The sequence below is a fragment of the Thamnophis elegans genome, chromosome 11 (assembly GCF_009769535.1).
Source record: "Thamnophis elegans isolate rThaEle1 chromosome 11, rThaEle1.pri, whole genome shotgun sequence".
NCBI lineage: Eukaryota > Metazoa > Chordata > Lepidosauria > Squamata > Colubridae > Thamnophis > Thamnophis elegans.
The window spans coordinates 4,554,441-4,579,208 of NC_045551.1; the positions used below are offsets into that span (position 1 = coordinate 4,554,441).

Consider the following 24,768-nt stretch of genomic DNA (forward strand, 5'->3'; position numbering starts at 1 on the left):
ATTGGTGGAACCTCTTCTAACCGGTTCGGTAGATTTGACAAACCGGTTCTACCGAATAGGTGTGAACTGGTAGGAACCCACCTCTGCATGCGTGATTCAGTTGCATCTGGAGATGACAATCTGGATCCTGTCTTTGGGAACCTTGTCATGCCTCTCCCAGGATTTCCAAGGAGATCTTTGCCTCCTTTAGTTCTTGGCTTTCCTTTCCCTCCCCAGCTGGGGACAAGCAGAGAAGTCAAACACATTAATTGGAAAAAAAATCTTGGCTGCAGTTCACCTTAAACAACTGCAATATGCATGCCAGAGATTCAAGACCAAATTTGGAAATGTGCTAGTAAGGGGGCACGGGGTTGGGGGTGTGGGGTGCGGAGAGTTCATTTCTCCAATCTTTTGAAATATATACGGAATTTAAAAGATGGCTTCTATCGATTGTATTTATAGTCGTTTGCTTCTCAGATGTTTTTGACATGAGATAACATTCTGGTGTAACAAATCTTTAATTGGCTATTATGTCTTGTTGTGTTTGTGCAGCTCAAGTACAGTTAGTCCATGCATAGAAATGCACCTATTTTTAAGACACGGAGAGTTCTCGCAATGTTTTCTTTGGTGTTTATTGTTTAAAAATCTGAGAGATTATAGTCGTAGGAAATCAAATATGAGTAATAGGAAATTCAACTGCCACAGGGAAGGTCAATCATATCAATGCCTCCACTCCAGGGGTGGGTTTCAACCGGTTCGTGGCGGTCCCCGCGATCCGGTTGGTCGCCGAACCCGGAAGTAAGTAACTTCCGGGAACGGCGAAGGCCCGCGCCCGCGTGCGCCCGCACCCGCGCGCCCGCGTGCGCCCGCACCCGCTCCTTACCCGGTTTTGCCGAATTCTGCGCTTCCACGCATGCGCAGGACGCATACAGCGCCTGCGCGATCCTCCAGGAGCAGCTGGAGCATCGCACAGATGCTAGTACGCATGCGCGCGGCATGTGCGTGCACGCGCGCAGCACGCACATGCGCGAGGACGCCACCGGCCTCGTTCCAACCGAACCGGTTGGAACGGGGCGAGAAACCCACCCCTGCTCCACTCATTGGACAAACTTCATGTCTCAACCAGACGACACATTTTTTATAGAGAGAGATATATAGAGTCAGTGATAGGATTCAAAATTTTTCACTACCAGCTTTGTGGGCGTGGTGTGGCTTTGTGAGCATGGCTTTGTGGGTGTGGCAGGGGAAGGATGTTACGCACGGACGTACATTTGTTAAATTTACATGTTTTCACATGCTCACTGGGGATTGGTTGCCCAAACCCCGGGAAGTTTGAACAACTGTCATTGGCCAGCTGGTCTGCCGGAGCTCCGGCGGCCCAGCCAGCAGAGCGCAGTCACTTACTCTTGAAATAAAAAGTGCTGAAACTCACTCGCGCCTCTCGCCTGCTGCTTCTCGCCGATCTAACAAAGGATACTGCAAAATCCCCATTCCCCCCCCCCCACTCCTGGGGAAGGTTACTGCAAAATCCCCATTCCCTCCCTACCCCACTAACCTGTTTTCCAGCTCCGTTCTCCTGTTCAGGCAACAAAAGTAAATCGGCAGAGGGGGCGGGGCCAGCCTATTTGCCAGTGTTAAGTAAGCTCCCCGTTGGGAGAGCGAGTACGTTCAGCGAAGCGTTGTGAGAGTTGTGTTGGAGAACACACAAGCCAGCATACAGAGACACTGCAGTTTAAATAGGCTTTTTACTTTCGTGGAAATAGAGGTATCAGAGTCCATCAAACAGTCCAAGTCATACATGGATAAGACAGTCAGTCATCAACGTCTTTCAGTTAAGGGATAAACCAAATAACATAGTCCAGTAACATATAATCAGTCCGGTACACAAAGCTTGCTAACAGTTGCAAAACTTACAATAGCTCACGGCACTTTCTAACAGCCAGCTTCCAAAACACTCAGATCAGATCAGCCCAGCATCTAACAAACAGAGAGAGAACTAACAGTCATTCTGGCTCCCTCTTATGGCCGATTGAGGAAAACAGCAACCAATCACACTTTACAGTATGATTTAAAGAAACAGGTATAGCATTGTTGCATGATTTATATATTGCCAATCCAACCGTTAGAATTGTATTCCTAACAGCCGGTTCTTCGAACTACTCAAAATTTCTGCTACCAGTTCTCCAGAACCTGTCAGAACTGGCTGAATACCACTTCTGTATAGAGTTACATATATGATATTCCTATCCTACATCTGATTTCGTACTACTGTAAGCTCCGATTAAACATATGGCGCAAAACCTTCAGAAAAACAATGAAAAATTAGCTGTTTCTTTTTGGGTCAAGGTGAATAGAGTTCGTACACTGAAGGGTATGATAAATTTGAATCTCTGATTGTTAATTACTTGTTATATTTATTTGTGATTGGTGATATTTTGTTCTGGGGGTATTTTGTTGACCAATTCACTGCATGCTGTTCAGCGTTGCATTGTTGGGGCAATCATATGCATGCTTGAAATAAATCAATAATGCGAGCAAGGCTGGACCGAGAGAGAACATGATTGGTCAAAGTTCCTCATGGGGCTTCTGTCACAAGGGTTTCCCCTGTTTGAGTCCCAAATTAAGTTCTATACCACACAGATTTTTGATAGCTATAGTACTTCTCTTTTTAGAAGCAGGAGGGAAATTGATTTGTAACTCTGTGTGTTGCCTGGAATCAGATAACTAAACGTTTTTGCTTGAGGACTGTTATCTGCCTCTGCAACTCATCAGATACACTGGTGGAAGAACAGGGAGATTTCTTTTAAGTGATGAAATATCCTGTCATTATGTTTTTAAGGCCAGAATCAGGATTAAGTCAGATAAAACAAAAGGCTATTTGGTCAGGCAATATTAGCATTCATAATAGAATCTTAGGTTCACCGACAAAACCGCGCTTGACTGAACCGCGCCCGACGAAACCGCGTCGCTGACGTCATCAAAAAGGCGACAACAGGGCGGAGACAGAAGCACGCTGTAAACCCTAAACCTAAAATTAACCCCTAAACCTAAACCTAACCCCCGTAAACCTAATCCTAAACCTAAACCCTTAACCTAACCCTAAACCTAACCCTAAACCTAATCCTAACCCTTAACCTAACCCTAACCCTAACCCTTAACCTAACCCTAACCCTAAACCTAACCCTAAAGCTAACCCTTACCTTAAGTTGAATCGGCTTGCTTTCAAAGCACTATTTAAAGCGCCCTTCTTTCTCCACGCTGGCTGTTCCCTGTTGATGACGTCAGCGACGCGGTTTAGTCGAGCGCGGTTTAGTCGAGCGCGGTTTTGACGGGTCACGGAATCTTATATTGCTTCTCAATACAGACACATGTAAAGTGGTACTTTGCTATTCAGCTGCTTTGAATCTTATTTAATTTGGTACTGAACACATTTTGAGTAAAAAAAATTTCCTCCCAGTAATCATAGTTTGATACTCAACACACAAGTTAAAACTTGTCAGTGACAGCTGCCTTGTGACTTGTTACCTTGTTCCTTAAATTGTTGAATACCCATCATTTTTGGTATTCATTGCACCTCCGAGAACCCATTAATGATGAGTACCTTTAACTTTAACTTTTAATAGATTTATATGCCGCCCAATCCCGTAGGACTCCGGGCGGCTTACAGAAAAAGTTAATATAGGAGTTAAAAATAAAGAACAATTTAAAAAGAAACAATTTTAAAAGAACGCACCATACACTCAATCTGGGTGGGACTGGACCTCATTCCTGAGTCAACAGCCCCAGGCCTGCCAGAATAGCCAGGTTTTAGTGGCTTTTCGGAAGGCCGAGAGAGTGGGGAGGGTCCGGATCTCTACGGGTAGGTCGTTCCACAGGGTTGGAGCAGCTACAGAGAAGGCATTGTCCGGTTGACAGCACCCGGAAAAGGCCCAGCCTGTGAGTTCTTATCGGCCGTTGGGAGGTATCTGGCGGTCTCCCAGATATCCAGGTCCTAGGCCATGTACCGAGGCACCACTGTATGTAGTTCTATTGTCCTTTTGAAGAAAAAGTTTTCTAAAATAGTTTGGGGATGGGACTCCTGCCCTTGTGAAGTCTAAGCAAAACGGAGCCTAAATGTGATGTATTTAACATGCCTTTTCAGGAAAGACTGAAGCGGTGATCAAAAACTTCAGCCCACACTATAAGCGCCAATATGCTGTATCCTTTTGCAAGTACATCCAGAATGAGCTGGAACAAAACAGAGATCTGCAGTCTCAATTCTTAAAAATAAAGGTAACAAGTATTTTTATTTTTATTTTTTATTATTATTACTACTACCTTTTGATGTTTCTACCCTATGTTTTAGGCGGCTGGTGTCAGTCTCGCAAGGTGGACTAAACAGGAAACACAGCCAGATGAGCTAATTTTACTCTATTGTAAAGTTATATAAACAAAATCTCACACGTCTCAAAATACAAAATATAGAAACTATTTCTTTCCCTGTCCCTCTTTACAGCCTATGAAACTCAGGAAAGCCTTCTGAACTATTCCTGCTGCAGGCTAAGCTGTCCTTTATCTGATCCTTTCTTTGGCTTCATCTCTTTGCTCAGTCTCCCGATATAATCTGCAGATGCTATTACCATTGGCCGTATATTTGTTGTGCATGTTCCAATTATTCAGCTGCACTAGTTCCTTTCTATCAGTGGTGCATTCCAGATCCTGTTCCAACCAGTACGGTTGGAATGGGCCTGGCGGCGTCCACATGGACACCCACAGCGCACACATGCGCCTTAGCACCTCCACGAGCCTCTGCGGCGCTCCAGCTGCTCCGCGGAGCGTTGCGCAGGTGCTGTATGCGCGGAACTGCAGAAGCTTTAAAAGACAGGTAAGGAGCTCAGGCCCTGAGCCTGGGTGGGCCCTCTGGAACACCGTACCGGAACGGTATCCGGTGCTCTGGGCAGGCTCCGGTCCGCCCGTACCAGGGCGTACCGCCTACAACCCACCACTGCTTTCTATCCTTCATAATTCAGACTCTTTGTAGTTGTTGTTATATCACAATCTGTCAAACTGTTTTTGAAGGTTCCAGTTGGCTTCCAGAATGTGATTTCATTTAGTTTCACTTTTGTACATTATGCAAAAATGATTTCGATGTGTGAATGATAATTTAAGTCTTAGTCAGGATGCCAATTTATCTAGTTTTGGTTTATTTAATCAACCAGTATTGCTTAAACCAGGGGTAGTAAACCTTTTTATACCTACCGCCAGGGGTGGGTTTCTCACCCCGTTCCAACCGGTTCGGTTGGAATGGGGCTGGCGGCGTCCTCGTGCACGCGCACAGTGCACGCATGCGTACTAGTGTCTGTGCGATGCTCCAGCTGCTCCTGGAGGATCGCGCAGGCGCTGTATGCATCCTGCGCATGCGTGGAAGCGCAGAACTCGTCAAAACCGGGTAAGGAGTGCGGGCGGGCGGGCGGGCTGTTCGCCGTTCCCGGAAGTTACTTACTTCCGGGTTCGCCAACCAACCGGTTTGCGGGGACCGCCGCGAACCGGTTGAAACCCACCCTTGCCTACCACCCACTTTTGTATCTTTGTTAGTAGTAAAATTTTCTGACCACCCACCAGTTCCACAGTAAAGGTGATTTATAAAGTAGGGAAGTAACTTTACTTTATAAAATTTACAAAGCAGAGTTACAGCAAACCCCTACCGCCCACCATGAAAGCTGGAATGCCCACTATTGGGCGGTAGGGACCAGGTTGACTACCACTGGCGTAAACCATGGTTTAATGTATCTTCTTTGAGTTGCAGCTATTTTACAATAGCCTAAAATACCACATTTATTCTATTCCACACACAAATAGAAACACATGCATCCCAAGAATAGATGAAAATGCCTAGATTCCTGAGCAAAAAGTATCAGTATGGGTAGGGTAGAGAAAACGAAAACATTTAAAAATAGGCTTCATTGTGAATCAGTCCAAGAGTTCATTGGAGTTGCATGGCTAATAAATTTAATGAATTAACTAACTAGCTACCGGTAAATAAATAAATACTGTAAATTGGCTTTGTTTCTAAATCCTTTTCCTCTCAATTTAATATTGAAAGCAGAATATTCAGGGTTCATTTAAAAGGATTTGAGGATACAGACCTCAGACATAATATACTATAATCTTCTTGTAGTAGCATGAAAAATCTCATATGTTCATATCAGCGCTTTGAAGTTCTACACCCTTCTTTACAAGGTGCTAGATCCTTTTCCTTATTTTACAAAAGAAAAGGAACATTGAACACACTTTTTTACCTAGAATGTTTTAGATCTGGGCTGATTTCGGTATTATTTCTATGAAGCTGTAATTATAATTAAATAGGAAGGAGAAAAAATCCTGGTATTTTGAAAACCTGTGAAAATGTGAATGTGTGTGCCAAATACCTAACCCTACTGTACATTAGTTTTCATTAACTGACTTTAAAGAATTGTTGAATATTTTTAAATATATTCTATTCATCTTCATGTATTGTTTGCTGTAATTAGACCTTCATTCTATACTATAACTTAGTCTTTATTTGTGGTGCTACATTTTAAGAATTTTGGCTTTTATGATCACTTATAAAATCCATCCTGCTAAAACTCAATTCCTGAACAGCTGTAATTTACTAATTTGAATTGTACCTTTTTAAGTAAGGTTAAATTATTTAACAGTGTATTTCCATGAGGTTGAATTATGTTTTCCAGTCTGTGTCTGATACAGGAATAACGAAGTATCTGTACCTAAGCTACATTTGAATATTCAGCCTAGAATAATAATTTAAAAAAAAATTCTCAAGTTTTTGGGAACATGAAAAAATGGTTAGCATCACAAATGGTTTTTGTCTTTCGAACAAATATAATTACAATTGTATATTATTATATTCTTTAACACTTTTACTGGATTTTTATAACTCAGGTACTCAAAGGGCTACTTTTTGTATAAGGCGGTATTAACCACTAATTGATTTTCTTTACCTTAATTTTAGCCCAGATTATTAATAAACCCAATAAACTTTTATGTACTAAAAGAAAAAGGAAAAAAGAAAAGGAACATAATGCTTGCAAGAAACTCATTCTGTTTCTCGGTGTCTTTTTTTTATAGCCACCTGGATCATCCAGCATGGTCCTTTATGAAGGAGAGGTGTCACATTTTGCCGAAGACCTGAAGAAATGGAAAGAGAGATACATCGTCATTAAAAATAATTACGCTGTGGAAAGCTTTGAAAGCAAAGAGGTAAACTGTTGATTTCATTAAAGTGCTGGGCAATCATGATATTTAGCACTGCTGATCTGTTGGGTTCTATAGAGCCGAGGTGGCGCAGTGGTTAAATGCAGCACTGCAGGCTACCTCAGCTGACTGCAGTTCTGCAGTTCGGCTGTTCAAATCTCACCGGCTCAAGGTTGACTCAGCCTTCCATCCTTCCAAGGTGGGTAAAATGAGGACCCGGATTGTTGTTGGGAGCAATATGCTGACTCTGTAAACCTCTTAGAGAGGGCTGAAAGCCCTATGAAGCGGTGTATAAGTCTAACTGCTATTGCTAAATTAATCTTTATTAATTTTTCTTAATTCTAGGCATTTCAGAAAGGAGTAAGTTCGAAATCTTGCATTCTCCCAGTCGGAGGCAAAGTGCTAATTACGGGGGAAGAATATAACACGCTATCTGATAAGCATTTTCCAGAACCTAATGGTAAGGGGGTATAGACCAGCCCAGTCCTCTTTATATTTTATACTACTTTGTGTATTAATTGACGTTCTCTTTCAAGTGTTGCATTGTCTTTATAAAGAGTTACACACATAATTTAAAAGCATACACTTAATAAACTTGCCTACCTTACACTATAAATTGTTATCCTGTGATTGTGCTGAAATATAGTTTGAGTCGTATCAAAGTCAAAACTTAGAGCGACAATGGAAGCCAAATAGAAGCAAAGAAAGTAAGATATAGAGTCATAATCAAAATCAAGTAAACATTAATATTCAAGAAAACAGGCACAGAGGCACAATCCTGATACCAGAGACAAATTACTTAGATTAGGGATGTATGTATCAGTGGTGGGTTTCAAAAATTGTTCGAACCTACTCTGTGGGTGTGGCCTCCTTTGTGGGAGTGGCTTGCCGCCCATGTGACTGGATGGGAGTGGCTTGCTGCCCATGTGACCGGATATGAAGATGCCGACGACACTTGTCAGAACCACCTTAAATTACCTCTCACACTGCACTGGCATGCATAAGAATAGGATGTAAACTTGTTTTTTAAAAGGCATCTTTGGTTTGCGTTGAAACAACTTCAACACACGCAATGTTCTGATTGCACCACAAACGCAGTAGTCATCCTTACCTTTCACAGAGGCACTGAGTTTTATAAATACGAGCATGATAGTGTAGAATAATCATATCCAAGGACCAGTGGTGGGTTTCAAACAAATTTTGGAACCTCTTCTGTAGGTGTGGCCTGCTTTCCGGGTCCACTGGTGGAGCCTCTTCTAACCGGTTCGGTAGATTTGACGAACCGGTTCTACCGAACCGGTGCGAACTGGTAGGAACCCACCTCTGGTATGTATGTATGCATGCATGCATGTATTAAATTTATATAACTGCTCATCTGATGTACATACCTTATACATTCTGAACCTGGGTAATTGTGAGTCCAGACTAAGGAATCTGTTCACTGAATGCTCAGATAGGCTGATGCTACAACCTGGTTGGTATCTATAGCATATAAGAGTTACAATGAAAACTAATCATTGGTGGCACAAATGTTAAGGGAAGATCACCTGTCTACTGGGAATTTGTCTATAATTATACGCAAACATGATGGAATGACTAAAAACATTAAATGTATGCATATTTTTAAGGTTCCAGTGAAAAGGAGAATACCCAGGCCTTTGTTGTCCCTCCAAAGGAATTTCCAGTCTACCTGTGGCAGCCTTTCCTTAGACATAGTTATTACTGTTTTCCGGATTCAGAAGCCCAGAAGAAATTCAGCGCTACGTTGAATGATTGCATTAGGCATTTAAACCATGGTGAGTCCAGCAGACATCATCTGATAACTTTGTTATTGTTCTGCCTTTCAGGAAAAAAATAATCAGTTTGACCATTGGTTGCTAACCAATCCATGTAGCAAAATTAAAATCTATCTTTCTCTTGCATTACCCTGGTAAGTAATGACTTGCTTAGAGTTGACCCAACAACTTCTAAATTAGAGAAATGATTTCATGTTATATACACTCTTATCTCTTTAACCATCGGCTTAGTGGGTACTGGATGGGGGAAACCTACTGTGTTGACAGTAGCAAAATCATCCTATATATTGTGGGGAGAACTTGGCTGGTAATTCAGTCAGACACGAAGAAGGCAAAAGTTGGGTTGGGAATCCTATAATTTATTTCCTTGTCCTGTCATTTTGCCTAGATTCCATACTAAGAGCCGAGGTGGCGCAGTGGTTAGGGTGCAGTACTGCAGGCCACTTCAGCTGACTGCTATCTGCAGTTCGGCGGTTCAAATCTCACCGGCTCAAGGTTGACTCAGCCTTCCATCCTTCCGAGGTGGGTGAAATGAGGACCCAGACTGTGGGGGCGATATGCTGACTCTGTAAACCGCTTAGAGAGGGCTGAAAGCCCCATGAAGCGGTATATAAGTCTAACTGCTATTGCTATTGCTATTGTTATCTGCAGTTCAGCGGTTCTAATCTCACCGGCTCAAGGTTGACTCAGCCTTCCATCCTTCCGAGGTGGGTAAAATGAGGACCCAGACTGTGAGGGTGATATGCTGACTCTGTAAACCGCTTAGAGAGGGCTGAAAGCCCTACGAAGCGGTATATAAGTCTAACTTCTATTGCTATTGCTATTGTCTAGCCATACAGGAAAGAGAGTTGTATAGAGTTGCTATGGGAGTGTAGTTTGCAGCTTCAAAAATCCAACCTGACAAAGTGAATTACACTAATTTCTTTAACATTAGAGAAAATATTTCCTCATTTCTTACTTTTTGGCTCTTCAGAGCATAAGATTTGCCAGAAAGAGGTGATATTGGAGAAGCAGTAGAGTTTGCACTGTGACATCACAATGGTTTGTCATTCTGATAAGAACTCCAAATGTTGTGGCTACATCTGAACATACTGTTGAAATGTAGAATACTCTTATTCAGAAATATGCTTTTAATTTCCTAAATTACATACAGATATACTGCATATCACAAAAGAGCAGAAAGGAGAAAAAACATCCAACTATTGTCCTTTAACAATTTTCATATGCATTTCAAATTTGTATAACAGTTGTGTTAAGATTCCCCGAAAAAAGCCTGCTGTACTTATTGACATAGAGAATATGCGAACTCCTGTTTTCTCATGCAGAGAAATTAGCCATATCTCTCTCTCAAAAAAAAACAAACACTGGATTGATTTGTTCCCTGATGACTCTGCTCTTAAGAAAGTTTTTCCCATCTTTTTTTCAATCAGAAGGATTTGCAGAATAAACTTCGGTGTGCATTAAGCAATTTGATTAAATTTCTCCCATTTTGCCAGTGTAGGGAAAAAAAGGGAGAAAGTTGAAATGGCTAAAACTTACACTTCTCCAAGAAAAGGGAAAATATGTATTTAACTGTTTCAACTTCTTTCTTTTCGGCTTGCGGAAGCCTCTTCGGTTTTGCAGACAAATGGGGAAAAAGTGGTGACAAATAGCTAAACACTGTCCTTTCTGAGCCCTTTTTAAAACCAACTGGGTGACCTAGACTAGAACATAAAACTGGGATGATCTCATTCAAAGTGTGTTTTGTCATCAACGTATGGCAAAAGTGTAACAGACTCAAGTTTCAGTGTTGAGATGATTTCATATTCAGTAGATGCCCCTGAAAAGCGTTCGGAGACTGCAACTAGTCCAGAATGCAGCCGCGCGAGTGATATTGGGTGTACCAAGATACACCCACGTTACACCTATCCTCCGCGAGCTGCACTGGTTTCCTATTGGTCTCCGGACGCAATTCAAGGTGCTGGTCATTACCTTTAAAGCCCTACATGGCTTAGTACCAGGGTACCTGGGAGACCGCCTACTGCCACATACCTCCCAGAGGCCGGTGAGATCCCACAGGGTGGGCCTCCTTCAGATGCCGTCAGCCAGACAATGTCCGCTGGCGGCTCCCCGGAGGAGGGCCTTCTCTGTGGCTGCTCCGACCCTTTGGAATCAGCTACCCCCAGAGATCCAGACCTTACCCACTCTCATGACCTTCCGAAAAGCTGTTAAAACCTGGCTATTCCGGCAGGCCTGGGGCTGTTGACCTCACTGTTGAGGTCCAGCCCCGATCAGATTGAGTGCATGTGTGATGTTTTTAAATTGTCTTTCCTTTATTTTATTTTTTTATTAATTCTTTTTTCTTTTTTCTTTGTAAGCCGCCCGGAGTCCTTCGGGATTGGGCGGCCTATAAATTTTATTAACAAATAAATAAATAATAAATGATTTCATGTGTATTTTGAAATGTCTACCAAGTATTGACTGGTTTTCAAATCATCACAATTCTAGTGGAATTGGTGGAAGGAGCTGGTGGTGGAAGGAGTAACCCTCACTCCACGGGTCAATGTTAGGATGTCAATGGCCACGGCAAGCCAAAACATGCTTTAAAAACCCCGAGGCTTGGAATTCAGGAATGGTAACCAGAATATTTCCCTTTACCACTTTTATCTCCCCTCTTCATGAATGAGGCCCATTCCTTCCAAGCTATAGTTCTGTAAGCAGAACTGTGAAATATACAGTGTATTTGGCACTGAAAGGTTAAGGAAGATTAAGTAGAAGCCTACATATGGTGCGGCAAATCCCACAGGAGGAACGCATGACCTGGTACTTTACAAACCATTGAATCTGTAAGCTTCAGGGAACATGTTTGGTAAAGCAGTCAGCTGAAGTCAATTTCCTGTAAAAGCATTCTTAAAGGGAAAGTTTTCCATTTCATGGCTTATAATCCCCTCATTGATTTCTCAAAACCTCAGTAATAGAATCATCTGTGTGGAGTCTTAATACCTTTTGTTTTGTCCTGGGAAAGTAATAGAAGGGCTCAGTTTTTCCTGGCACACTGTGAATCTTCTGTGACTCTAGATCTTCAGCAATGCTTCAGTTTGCTCAAAAGACAGAACTAGTTCCAGACACGCAATCCACTTGGTAGTTTCTGTTTTAAATTGAATTTCAAACCATCGCTTTGGAGGACAATAGGATATTTGCAAAATGACCGCCGTGTTTTCAATCTTTGATGAACAGTTTCGGATTTCTTTCCCAAAATGTTTGCCCCCTTCTCTTCCTCCTCTTACTGCTTTTTGTCAGAAGGGTGGAACCGGTGGTGGGATTCAGCCGGTTCGCACCTATTCGGGAGAACCGGTTGGTAACTTTCTAGGTAGTTCAGAAAATTGATTGTTGGAAGAAATCTCCTTTTGTTTTTTTCCACTTTCCAGGGCTAATCCTGTAAGGAAGGCAGGAAGGAAACATTCTGGTGTTGTTTCTATCCTAATCTTTATTGACCTGCTTACAGAAACTGCCTCTCCGGTTAACCCTTATTACATTGTCACAGCTAAGGCGAAGCGCCCATCAACCTGAGTGACCTTGAGTTGGCCAAGCCCACCCAGTCACATGACCATTGAGCCCCGCCTACCCAGATGGTCATTAGGGCAGAGAACCGGTTGTTAAATTATTTGAATCCCACCACTGGGTGGAACTACCCAACTCTAGAGTCTAGAAAGTTCTCTCACTTATTAAACATTTGGATACATTGAATTAAAGCTTTTCTGGGCTAGATGCTTCTAGGTCCCTTTTGTTTTGCCTTTTATGATATATTTGTTGCACAAAGTGGCATTTCAGCACGCCTAATCATGTGATCTTGTTTTGAGGAAGGAAGTTCATTGCAATATGTTTTCAACTGAAGATTAGTATGGAATCTAGCAACAAGATGGCCGTGCCTTGACTGATTTCCTTTTCTGGCATCAGTTACCTCAGGATGGTTATGTATGAGGTGGACCTTGGGAGACAAGGCAAAGAGATGCAACCAGCGGAGATGTCAGTTGAGCAGGAATGTGGGTGGGGCAAGAAATTGAGAAGAAACGCTCCCTAGTTTTGTAAAGGAGCTTGGGGTGGGTGAGATAGAGAATTGTATTTCAGATTTGCAAGATTCTGCTAATGTAACTCAACAATAAAATAGAATTTGCTCATCTGGTTGCGTTTCCTGTCTGGTGAGCCTAGAAAGGCTGATATACTACCCCAGGAAAGAAAAACTAGCACCAATAAAATCTTAAGTCTATTTAAAACCTAAACAGTTATCAGTAGTAAGTATAGACACGCTGCAACTAACACCTCCAGCCCTCCTGTTATAGCTTGCGTTCCCTTCAGAGACATTGTAGTTTTATATGCCAGTCTTGATCATTCTGAGCAAGTTAAATTTAATATGATTTGACAAGAACACGTTCAGAATTTGTTAAGACTCTGGGAAATAATTAGGCTGAAGGTCAGCTTTGCTTCTGCTCAAAACACTCCCATTATATAGCCCAGTCATGTTGCATATAAATATTGTAGTGTTTCTGAAAGTGAAAGGTGGAGAAGACCTTCTCAATAGCAGAATAGTACATTTCCTCTCAGAACGACTTCTTATTAACCTGTTGGCTGAAATATTTTGAAATTGTAACCGGAATCTAGTAAATGCCAAGATTACGTGATGTTATATTGCCAGAAAAATGGGAGGTGCGTATAGCGTGGCATGGATTGGTCATATCTGGAATCAATGGACGTCCGATGGTACAATGTGAAAATGAAGGTTGAATGTGGCATCTATATTTGGCGTGTAGTTTTTGTTCCTAAACAGGTTAAGGTTACACCTAAGCAAAAAGTTAAGATCTCTAAAGTCGGCTCTCCAAATAATGTCTCCATATTGGTCTAATTTTATCCACTTGCATGAATGCAGGAACAAAGTGAGAATAAACAGATCATGTGTACTAGCATGTTCACAATAGATCAGGTTGGGACAGTGGTGGGATTCAAATAATTTAACAACTGGTTCTCTGCCCTAATGACTATCTGGGTAGGTGGGGCTCGGTGGTCATGTGACTGGGTGGGTGTGGCCAACTCAACGTCACTCAGGTCGATGGGCGCTTCGCCTTAGCTGTTACAATGTAATAAGGGTTAACCGGAGAGGCAGTTTCTGTAAGCAGGTCAATAAAGATGAGGCTAGAAACGACACCAGAATGTTTCCTTCCTGCCTTCCTTACAGGATTAGCCCTGTAAAGTGGGGAAAAAACAAAAGATTTCTTCCAAAAACCGGTTCTCTGAACTACTTAGAAAGTTACCAATCGGTTCTCCCGAATCGGTGTGAACTGGCTGAATCCCACCACTGGGTTGGGATATAAATCCTTATATTATGTGCAAGAGTGAACATAATGGACAGCTAGATGGGCGGCATACAAATTTAATAATAAAGAAGAATAGCTAATGCCGATTGAAATTTCCAACACCCATGGCTATCATTCTTCATGCATACTTCTTATCTGCAAAATAATGCAGGTAGTCCTCTGTTCTGACCTCCCCCCTTCTCCGTCAGGAACGAAAGCCAAAACAGACATACGAAAGAATGTTTTAATCAGTCCAGGCTCTCGTTGGCTGCAAGCCCACAATAAACAAAGAGATAATCACTCTGGCAAAAAGTCCTACACTCTGACGCAGCACTGCAAACAGGCTTCTCACAGCAAACCACTTCTCCAAGTTGGTTTCTGTTAATTTGTGAATGTGAACGTTGACTTCTGCAAACAGGGCGTGGCACAAACAGTCTCTTTTATAATCAGGAGAGGATCTTAATCAGCATCAGCTAAGCACAATCGTCTCCTACAGTTATGCAGTTGTTCCTTCCGTCGAGTAACCCTTCAACGGGGTGCATCCTGAAACAACTCACAAGTGTTTTCCTGAACACTCCCTCTGATCCAATGCTCTGCCGCCACCTGGTGGCCAACCAGTCTCTCCTTGCCCTGCTCGGAGTCGACACCCTGTCCAGGGTCCTCCACCTCCTCCAGGACAGACTCATAAGACCCCTCGCTGTCGGAGTCCGGCGGCAGCTCCAACGGCTCCTGCCGGGCCACAACATTCCTCAATTTACAACAGTTTGTCTAGTAACCATTCAAAGTTACAATGAATGGTATTGGAAAAAGTGACTGTTGCTGCATCCCCATGGTCATATGATCAAGATTCAGACATTTTTGATTTTTGATCCATATTTATGATAGCTGCGGCATCCTGAGGGGTCACGTGATCCCCTTTTGTGACCTTCTGACCAGCTAAGTCAATAGGGAAGCCAGATTCACTTAATAAATGGCTTACTAAGGTAACAACTGCAGTGATTCACTTCAACACTGCGGCAAGAAAGATCGTAAAATGAGGCAAAATTCACTTTCTCTTAGCAACAGACATTTTGGAGTCAATTTTGATCATAAATTGAGGGCTGCCTGTATATTGGAGGCATAAAAGTTCATTTATTGCACATGCAAAAGAAGTAGATTTTGTATGTGTTCTGTAAGTATGCATGAGTGGTGGGTTTCAAAAATTGTTCGAACCTACTCTGTGGGTGTGGCCTCCTTTGTGGGAGTGGCTTGCCGCCCATGTGACCGGATGGGAGTGGCTTGCCACCCATGTGACCGGATATGAAGATGCCGACAACACTTGTCAGAACCACCTTAAATTACCTGACACACAGCACTGGCATGCATAAGAATAGGATGTAAACTTGTTTTTTAAAAGGCATCTTTGGTTTGCGTTAAAATAACTTCAACACACGCCATGTTCTGATTGTACCACAAACGCAGTAGTCATCCTTACCTTTCACAGAGGCACTGAGTTTTATAAATATGAGCATGATAGTGTAGAATAATCATATCCAAGGACCAGTGGTGGGTTTCAAAAAATTTTGGAACCTCTTCTGTAGGTGTGGCCTGCTTTCCGGGTCTACTAGTGGAACCTCTTCTAACCGGTTCGGTAGATTTGACGAACCGGTTCTACCGAATAGGTGCGAACTGGTAGGAACCCACTTCTGGTATGCATTATTTTAGCGTGGAATTTCTATTTATGAATTCAGTTGACTTTTGGTTCAAGTAATTCTTCCAAAATTCTATAGTATGTGGTGCTAAACATACCTGTATGAGTAGCATCACATAACTGTAGAGCACACCACATACTGCACCACCTACTGACTTTTTGTGAGCATCGATTTGAGAATTAGTATGGTGCCGTTGGATTAAGATTAGAGAGACCAAAATCCAAGTCGAATTTCAGCCGTGAGAGATCATGGGCTGACTGTAGACTGGTGCTTTCTCTCAGAACAACTGACTCCAGACAGTTTTGAGCGAAAACTGAAGGTGTTCGGTGTTATCATCTTCAGTGGTTGAAGACAGACAGGATATAAATCTAAAATTAAATAATTTGTTAGCTAGGTTAACATTAGAATTTCTAGATCGCTTTAAAGATACTGTACCAAGCCACCAGAGGTAAAAGCTATTAATGGGATTGTTTTTTTCCCCTCTTGATAAATTTTGCTAACCTTCTCTTTCATCTTGACTAAAATTCTTCAGATGTTTACCTGAAGAGGAAAACAGTGAAATATTCACTTCGGGATTTATTCTTGGAGAGATTTCTGCCGTACGTTTGGTTGTTATCATCCTTGGGCTCTTGAAATTGTGGAGCTAAAAGATTTAATTCCTAAAATACATTCATATTTATTACCTCGTTTTAGTCCTTGTGCTTTGAGCACCAGGTTTTGGAAAATTCCAGGAAAGAAATTAGGCAGCACTTATTGAAAATTATTCGGAAGTGTTCATACAAATATCAAAACCATTTGTATTCAATAATGTGTAACTCTGCAGATGAAGTATGCAGTTTTTCAGTGGCTATAAATACAGCATATGAATACAGGCCTGTATCCTGTTTGGAAATGACCTCATCTAATTTCTGTTTGTGGTTAGCAGCTTTTCTATCACATGATGTGGCTAAGGAAACCTCTGAGTCCTGGTTCTTCGCATTCTTAAGCAAGTCATTTCTTCTTAACAATAGATGATACTCAGTGAAGCTTATGTAAAGGAGAAAAGTCAAGCTCTCCAAAAATCTGCTTTTAATCAACCTTCCAGGTTAACAAACTGTAGCCAAATGCTGAACCACAAAGCTGCTATTCAAAATTAAACCTCACAACACCACACTTAAAAAAAGTAATGATTGCAGGAGAAATGATTGCAGCAAAGGCTTCCTATAATGCATCTGGATCCTCAACTACAATAATCTTTTGTAAATATATGAGACTCTAAATAACTGGAGTTTGCATCCTTTGCCAAATACTCCATGGTTTCTCCTACTATTTTTTTTTTCAAACTTCCCTCTGCAAGAGTAAAATGTTGATTTTTTAAAAAAAACCAATATTCTTGATTCCCAATTTTCCTAACAGGACTCTTTAGCGTACAAAATCTTAAAATTTGGAATAGTTCTTCCTAATCACCCATCCTGTTTATGTCAGAGGGATGGCTCAAGATGCTTGCAGGTTGAAAGATTAACCAATGGCATCACCATTGCCCGAGAGACACCTGTGGGGACTCCTTCCATGTCCGTGCAAGGAGCTGATGGGAGCTCATTCCACCATGCACAGCACTCAAATCTCAAATGTGGGTTTGCTAATCTCCAACCCAATGTCCTAACCCCTTGAGCCACCGTGCTCCCTTCCCAATCTAATTGCATAGGACAAATTAGGCTTCTCGTTTTTTTCTTTGAAAAGCCAGACGATGTCTTTAACTTACAAAGTTTAACTACAAGGATACCACGCTGTTCTGACCCCCCCTCGTCCTACACCAAAGCACGCCGAGACAAAGATACTTCAAGGATTTATTAACACAGAGACAAGACCTTGGCAGCAATCCAGCACAGTCCAGGCCTTGGCAGCAATCCAGCACAGACTAACCTTGGCAGCAATCCAGCCTGCCAAGCTAGCCACAAAAGTTCTCCAACTTTAGTGAATACGTTGATTCCTGCAACGAGCATGTGCACAATCATTCCTTTTATAGTCTTGAGAGGAGCCTAATTACCACCAGCTGAGTGCAATTATCTCCTGTAACTGCGTAACTGTTCTTTACTCCTATTAGCTCTCCATTGCCGGGCATCCAGGACCAACTCCCTTGTCTCCTCCCCCACTGCTCCAATGCATGATGTCAGGATCACACTCCCTTGTCTCCTCCCCACTGGTCCAAGGCTCAGGCGCCTCCTGGTGGCCAACCAGCCTCTCTGCGCCCTGCTCGGAGTTGGAACCCTGTCCAGGGTCCTCCACCTCCTCCAAAGCTGACTCATCGGGCCCCTTGCTGTCGGAGTCTGTTGGCAGCTCCAACGGCTCCTGCTGGGCCACAACACCATGCTATAGCTTGAACTCCAATAGGCACAAGAAAAGTTCATGGCATCATACATGGAAGCAACAAATCCTGTAGGCCAGAGCTATGAAATACAATTAGTCTTCTTGTTTCCTCTTTTATAGCTTATCTAGTTTACATGATTTAAGCCCAAAAATGAGCTGACTACCAAAGTTTGAATTGAAAAAGGGGAGGAGGCTGTTTAAAGAGCTAGAATAGCATGGAGACTAAGCTCCAAATTAGAAATTCAAATTTTGCCTGTGCTATTAACTTACTAAGTGCTGTGAAGCAGCTAAAGCTGTTACCACTTTTTATCTACAGTATGGAAATCATAACGTACATTTTAAGTGTCTCTTGCAAATATCACTAGATGGTCCGTGGGAAATGCATTGGACCTTATAAAATAGTATTTAAAAGATAATACGTTGTTTAATATTTGGAGGGCATTGTTACTACTGCAAGCACATTGACTAAGAGAGAAAGGGAATGGTTGTTCTATTGTATAGTTGAGGCACACTTCATCTCCTTTTTGCTATGTGAGAGGTGCATGGATAGTTCACAATCCGACTAATAGTTCCTCCAAAGATGGGCTGTGTAATCTGAAAACACCGCAGTGCATAGGTTTGGTGCAGTGGTGGGTTTCAAAAATTGTTCGAACCTACTCTGTGGGTGTGGCCTCCTTTGTGGGAGTGGCTTGCCGCCCATGTGACCGGATGGGAGTGGCTTGCCGCCCATGTGACCGGATATGAAGATGCCGACGACACTTGTCAGAACCACCTTAAATTACGTCACACACAGCACTGGCATGCATAAGAATAGGATGTAAACTTGTTTTTTAAAAGGCATCTTTGGTTTGCGTTAAAACAACTTCAACACACGCAATGTTCTGATTGCACCACAAACGCAGTAGTCATCCTTACCTTTCACAGAGGCACTGAGTTTTATAAATAGGAGCATGATAGTGTAGAATAATCATATCCAAGGACCAGTGGTGGGTTTCAAACAAATTTTGGAACCTCTTCTGTAGGTGTGGCCTGCTTTCCGGGTCCACTGGTGGAACCTCTTCTAACCGGTTCGGGAGATTTGACGAACCGGTTCTACCGAACCGGCGCGAACTGGTAGGAACCCACCTCTGGTTTGGTGATTCATCATCTCTGTCTCTTTTAACTGAGTTTATTTGTATTTTGTCACTTCTTCCCTTGATTTCAGAGCAACTAGCACAGTTTGTGTTGCCCAGTTTGAAAGTGGCCTGATTCAGTCTTCTTCATCCTGAACAGGCAACTTGTGAGAACATATGAGCCAAGGTGGCGCAGTGGTTAAATGCAGCACTGCAGGCTACTGCTAGATCAGCAGGTCAGCGGTTCAAATCTGACCGGCTCAGGGTTGACTCAGCCTTCCATCCTTCCGAGGTGGGTAAAATGAGGACCCGGATTGTTGTTGGGGGCGATATGCTGACTCTCTGTAAACCGCTTAGAGAGGCCTGAAAGGCCTATGAAGCGGTATATAAGTCTACTGCTATTGCTATATGGCTTGTTGGTGCCAGGCAGAATCTATGTCCTTGATTACCCTTTTTCAGTATTTTTTAATAATAAAATTAAATTGGATGTTGTGAAGCAAAGCTCAAGCCTTTGGGGCTAGAGATAAGAAACTGATTTGTTTTCTGGAACTGGCTGGAGTAGCAATTTCATGACTTAATAAGATTCACACAGAAGCCATTTTATCATCACTCCTACCATCTGAAAATTTCCAAATCTGCTCCAACATAAATCAATAGATTATCTCTAATTATTGCTATGACCCCTTAGTCCAGTGTTTCGAATGCTGGCTGGGGAATTCTGGGAGTTGAAGTCCAGCCATCTTCAAGTTGCCAAGGTTGAGAAACACTGCCTTAGTCTATTATATTAAAAGTGATAACTAGTTAACTATCCTATTACTCTAGATCCTATTACTCTGGAACCAAGAATATAGAAATTTGATATATTTTTGCTGGACATCATGATTCTTATTCAGAGGGAACTAGTAATAAAAAAAGGGGAGGGCAGACAGAATGAAGAACAGGAGTAAAAACTACTTTTTCAGTCAATCTTTGCAACATTAGCATGGTCTGCTGAGAAGCAAAGATTAATAGACAGTTGTATGTTTAAATGCCAGCTCATAGCTCTCATTTCTCCAGAATTATGGGAGTAGCTTCATGAACCCAAAAACATTGCCTCTTCTGTTTCGGGAAGCTCTGAGTTTTGCAATGGTCTTTCTATATACAATGCAGGAAATAATGTTCTCACTACTGCAGGAGTGTAGCAATTGGACACTCCCATCTATTGGATAACCTAGTTGTTTCTCCTCTTCAGTGGTGGGTTTCAAAAAATTTTCGAACCTACTCTGTGGGTGTGGCCTCCTTTGTGGGAGTGGCTTGCCGGCCATGTGACCTGGTGGGAGTGGCTTGCTGGCCATGTGTTTTCTTTCTTTCTTTCTTTCTTTCTTTCTTTCTCTCTCTCTCTCTCTCTCTCTCTCTCTCTCTCTCTCCTTCCTTTTGTCTCTCTATCCCTTTTTCCTTTTTTTCTTTCATCTCTCTCTCAGCCGAGGTGGTGCAGTGGTTAGGGTGCAGTACTGCAGGCCACTTCAACTGACTGTTATCTGCAGTTCAGCGGTTCTAATCTCACCGGCTCAAGGTTGACTCAGCCTTCCATCCTTCCGAGGTGGGTGAAATGAGGACCCAGACTATGGGGCGTTCAGCCCTCTCTAAGCATATCGCTCTATGGGGGCGATATGCTGACTCTGAAAACCGCTTAGAGAGGGCTGAACGCCCTATGAAGCGGTATATAGGTCTAACTGCTATTTTTCTTTTTTCTTTCTTTCTTTCTTTCTTTCTTTCTTTCTTTCTTCCTTCCTTCCTTTCTTCCTTTCTTCCTTTCTTCCTTTCTTTCTCTTTCTCTTTCTCTGTGTGAATCTGTCTCTGTGTGTGTGTCAGTGGTGGGTTTCAAAAATTTTTGGAACCTCTTCTGTAGGTGTAGCCTGCTTTCCGGGTCCACTGGTGGAACCTCTTCTAACCGGTTCGGTAGATTTGACGTACTGGTTCTTCTACCGAACTGGTGCGAACTGGTAGGAACCCACCTCTGCTCCTCTTGTAGCATTTTGGAAGATGAGAGGTTGAAGAGCAGGAAAAATGGATCTGTACAGCCACAGACATGTCATCCAGATTCCCATGTGATAAATAAACAGCAGAACCAAGCAAGGCTTTAAAAAAAAAAAAAAAAAAACTGGACTTATTATTTCACACAGTGGTTCATTTATGGAGGAGAGACCTAGACAGAAAGCCCAGTGTTTCCTATGTCTATTTGTCTAAGCATCTGGGTTTAGGTTACACAGACATGGATTAAAGTTTTCCTTCTTAGTTGAAAGTTCCCCAACAGGTTGCACCACTGCTTCCTCTGTGATGTTTGTGTTGTGTTTTTGACATTTGCAGAGCTGGGAAGCATTGCAGGGCTGTTTTGCCATTTATTTTTAAGGTTAAATGTTTTTAGTGTTGGCTGATCAAGTGCTTAAAATGGAACCCAGCCTCTGAAAGATTAATTAGTTACCAGAAAAGACATAAGACAGGAAACGTGACTACATCAGATGAAACACAGACCAAAAGAAAGTTCTAATTTTTCGAATGTTCTGTAAGTCAGAAGAAAGTGGAAGAGAAGAGCAGGATTTTGGAGAGGAACTGATTTTGCAATGGGTGATTCTTGTTTGGGTCCCCAATCAGTCTCTGTTCAAGATAAAATCGGGAGTGTACTGGAACTTAACAGAAAAACAGAATTGGAAGGGACCTTAGAGGTCTCCTAGTCCAAACTCAAATATGCAGCAGAAGTATCACTTAATTATAACAAGATAAAGAGTCATACTAAATCATGGGTGAACAAACTAGGATCATGGTATAGGAGTTTAGGATCATAGTGTCTCTCAAACCATAAGTTGAAACAAACTCTGATACCAGGTTCCTTTTTTTCTTCTTCCATAGCTAATTTTTTTTCCATTAATAATTGCCATTCCTATTCCTCCATCCCAGATTTAAATTGAATAGGGGAGTAAAATTAATTAACAAAAAGTTTTGCAAAAGTAAGTTCTTAAGAAGCTATATTTCTATTTCATTAACTTCCTATTTAGAACAGAAGAGTATTCTGTGCAGATAATATGCTTAATTCGGGTTCAGATGCCACAATCCACAAAATAGTCTCATGTTTGCTAGAATTGTACTATATCAAGCTAATAGTTTGTTCCCAAAAAAAGAAAAAAATATAATTGTCTCATCCCTGTGGAATGATGATGTTATTATGTTGTGCTACATAGCAGGCAAAGCTATCTAATACATTTAAATAGTTCCTTGGTTATTAGACTCAACTATAATAAATAATCATGTTTGTTATTCCAAAGATTAGTTTTGGGATATTATTCCAATTTTCAGAAGAGGTAGAGCATAATGGTACAGAAGATTGTTTGGATTAAATTCAGTGGTGACAAAATTAATTCCCAAGGTACGTGTGGGTCGGAGGGAGGGGGATGAATTCAAACTTCATCCTCCTGGTGCAACTTTGTGTGTGTGTGTGTGTGTGTGTATGTTTGAGAGAGGGGGGAGAGAGGGAGGAAGGAGGGGAAGGTATAAGAAAAAGAAAAAGAAAGAAGGAAACTTACTTAGCAGAGGAGAAAACCAAATGCTGTCGCTTTAAATCGGAACTGAGCATGCCTGGCTGTGGAATTCTGGGAGTTGAAGTCCACAAGCCTAAAAAAATTGCTGCCTCACCAGCCGTAAACCTCACCGCACGTCACTGAATCTGGCAGTAACAAGCCCTCACGTGAATATCATGAAAATAGAAGAAAGAGTTGAAATCCAGAAAGGGACTTGTTCAACTGATTTCATTTACAACCAGTTTATGTGTAGGATTCAAACGGTGTGGAAAAAGCTCCTGGTCACTGCCATAAATAGATCCCATAAATAAATGAAATTTTGGATTTCTCCGCCAACATGCATCAATTCACACTTGCTTACACCGAAATGTACTTTGCTTCCTAGAATGCATTCTTCTTGTATTATTAGAATTATTCCATTACTTTGTGGAGGACTTTTTGGAAGTTTACAGCTATATAGTGGTCAAATTAAAGATATCTATGTTGATTTCTGGTCCAGGTAGTCAGAAAGGTATTTTTTCATCTGTCTGGTTGTCTCAAGCCTTATATACTTTATGGTATTGGATCTGGGTACTTGAGAGACCGCCTGCTGCCAATTACCTCCCACAGACCCATTAGATCTCACAGGGTTGGCCTCCTCCGGGTGCCATCTACCAGCCAATGCCACCTGGCTATTACCTGGGGGAGGGCCTTCTCTGTGGCAGCTCCGGCCCTCTGGAATGAACTCCCCGCAGGGATTCGGACCCTCACCTCTCTCCAGGCCTTCCGAAAAGCCGTCAAGACCTGGCTTTGCCGGCAGGCCTGGGGGTGATGAGTTCCCTCCCCTCTCGACATGTATGGTTCTGTGATTCGTGCTTATTTTAATTATCTGTAGTTCGTTTTATGTTTCCCTTTTTCCCCTTCTGAATTGTTCGCCGCCCTGAGTCCTCCCGGAGAAGGGCGGCATACAAATAATAAAATTCTATTCTATTCTATCAGGACAATTCATCTTAGTATAATTAAAGCAATAAATTTCAAATCTAGTAAAAGTTGATCAAATGATATATTAATATTAGGATCTTTTAAAGGTGGGTTGCTGTGAGGTTTTTGCTCCTAAAGCTTTCCCAGAACAAAAAATGTCTTAGAGAAAATGCTACAGGGATGCTCTCTCACACCAATGACAAGTTAAACATTGGGTACGAGATGCCAAGGCTGAGCTTTCATATGGTACATTACTTGTCTGTTTAGTTTCATGGTAGACTTTGCCTATCAAAATTATTTCATATCTAGCAACTGAAAAAACAAGTACTGTAACTACAAAATAAATAAATAAATCCTCCGGATAGCAGCCTTGATGCAGTGCAGTGGTTAGAATGCAGGATTGCAGGCTGACTCTGCCCGCAGTTTGGAGTTCGAACATGACCGGCTCAAGGTTGATTCAGCCTTCCACTCTTCTGAGGTTGGTAAAATGAGGACTCAAGTTGTTGTTGGGGGGGCGGGGGGGCAATATGCTGACTCTGCAAACCGCTTAGACAGGGCTGTACAACACTGTGAAGTGGTATATAAATCTAAGTGCTATCACTACCCAGAATGAATAGCTAAAAAAGCATCCAAAGTTTTTATCTTCTTTAAAACACTATATAGCAGTAGACTTATATACCGCTTCATAGGCCTTTCAGGCCTCTCTAAGCGGTTTACAGAGAGTCAGCATATTGCCCCCAACAATCTGGGTCCTCATTTTACCCACCTCGGAA

General features: G+C 42.1%; 1 protein-coding gene across 4 annotated transcripts in view; it reads left to right on the top strand.

Annotated features, from left to right (window-relative positions):
- Positions 1-24,768, top strand: part of NIBAN1 (niban apoptosis regulator 1) — a 73,372-nt gene that overhangs the window by 30,159 nt on the left and 18,445 nt on the right. For all 4 annotated transcript variants that reach the window (XM_032226586.1, XM_032226588.1, XM_032226584.1 and 1 more), the window contains 4 exons: positions 4,121-4,251; positions 7,087-7,218; positions 7,558-7,672; positions 8,841-9,008. In XM_032226586.1, coding sequence (XP_032082477.1) covers positions 7,105-7,218; positions 7,558-7,672; positions 8,841-9,008 — 397 coding nt within the window. In that variant the 5' untranslated portion in view covers positions 4,121-4,251; positions 7,087-7,104. The remainder of the gene's footprint in view (positions 1-4,120; positions 4,252-7,086; positions 7,219-7,557; positions 7,673-8,840; positions 9,009-24,768) is intronic.